Genomic DNA, 935 nt, shown 5'->3' with positions numbered 1-935 from the left:
ATAGATCTTTTTAATGGAAAGATATTCCTTTCCTATTGGCAAAATTAGGATCCAAGGAAAATTTTCTAAAATGTCTTAAGAATTTCATTCCACTTGTTCCCTAACTTAACAATCCATCCATATTACCATTCATTTCATTAGGATTATGTCTATCTTTAGAATTAAAAGCTAATACAGTATCTGATTCATTCTCAACTTTATTTCCACTATTCAAATCACGTCNTGAGAAAATCCCAAGTCCAAGACTTGTTAATTCTTTTTCTATTTGGAATACATAGTTATTTTCATTTGATAGATGTAAACTTTCAATTTCTGTATCTTCTATTTCATTATATACTATTCTTCCATCTTCCTTTGAATTCTGCTGATAACTACTTTTTGAGAAAGTTAGTAAATGTTTCTTTAATCTATGGTATATTCTTACCATTTCTTGAAGTTGATTAAGTAACCTATTTTCATTATTTATTGATCTTTCCCATTGTTTATTTAGAATATATAACATTTGTATAATACCAATACTTAAGTATTCATTATTCAAATAATTTGATTTATAATCTTCTAAGTTTACCATAAATTCATAAGCATTTTCAAAGTAATTTAACAAATATCTTGAAGAGTCATGATCATATTCTCTACTTAATTGGGATCCATCCAAAATTTGTTCATCATATAGAATTTCTTCTACAATCCAAAGTTTTAATCTGACTAATGTGAATAAAAGTCTCTTGTTAATCATAAAAACTTGATCAATACTTGATTTCATTCTATCTGAAAACTTTGAAGATCTTGATGTATTAATCATTGGAATTGAATCCATTGAATTCTTTTCTGTTGTTATATCTGAAAATGACATGATTCTACTAGAATTCATTGAAGTTCTTTCAGATGCTGAACCTGTCATTTCAATCTTTTCTTTTAATATTGAAATTTGTTCA

General features: G+C 26.0%; 1 protein-coding gene across 1 annotated transcript; it reads right to left on the bottom strand.

The window, feature by feature from the left end:
- Window positions 1-100: 100 nt before the first annotated feature.
- Chro.50088 (hypothetical protein) lies at window positions 101-901 on the bottom strand. The annotated part of the gene is made up of 1 exon (XM_659786.1): window positions 101-901. One exon carries the CDS (start codon window positions 899-901, stop codon window positions 101-103), a length of 801 nt encoding a protein of 266 aa, XP_664878.1.
- Window positions 902-935: the final 34 nt, after the last annotated feature.

The sequence above is a fragment of the Cryptosporidium hominis genome (genome assembly GCF_000006425.1).
Source record: "Cryptosporidium hominis TU502 chromosome 5 CHRO015045, whole genome shotgun sequence".
In the NCBI taxonomy this organism is placed as follows: Eukaryota; Apicomplexa; class Conoidasida; order Eucoccidiorida; family Cryptosporidiidae; genus Cryptosporidium; species Cryptosporidium hominis.
Note: the sequence above shows the minus strand (reverse complement) of the source record. Positions and strands in the feature narration are given on the sequence as shown.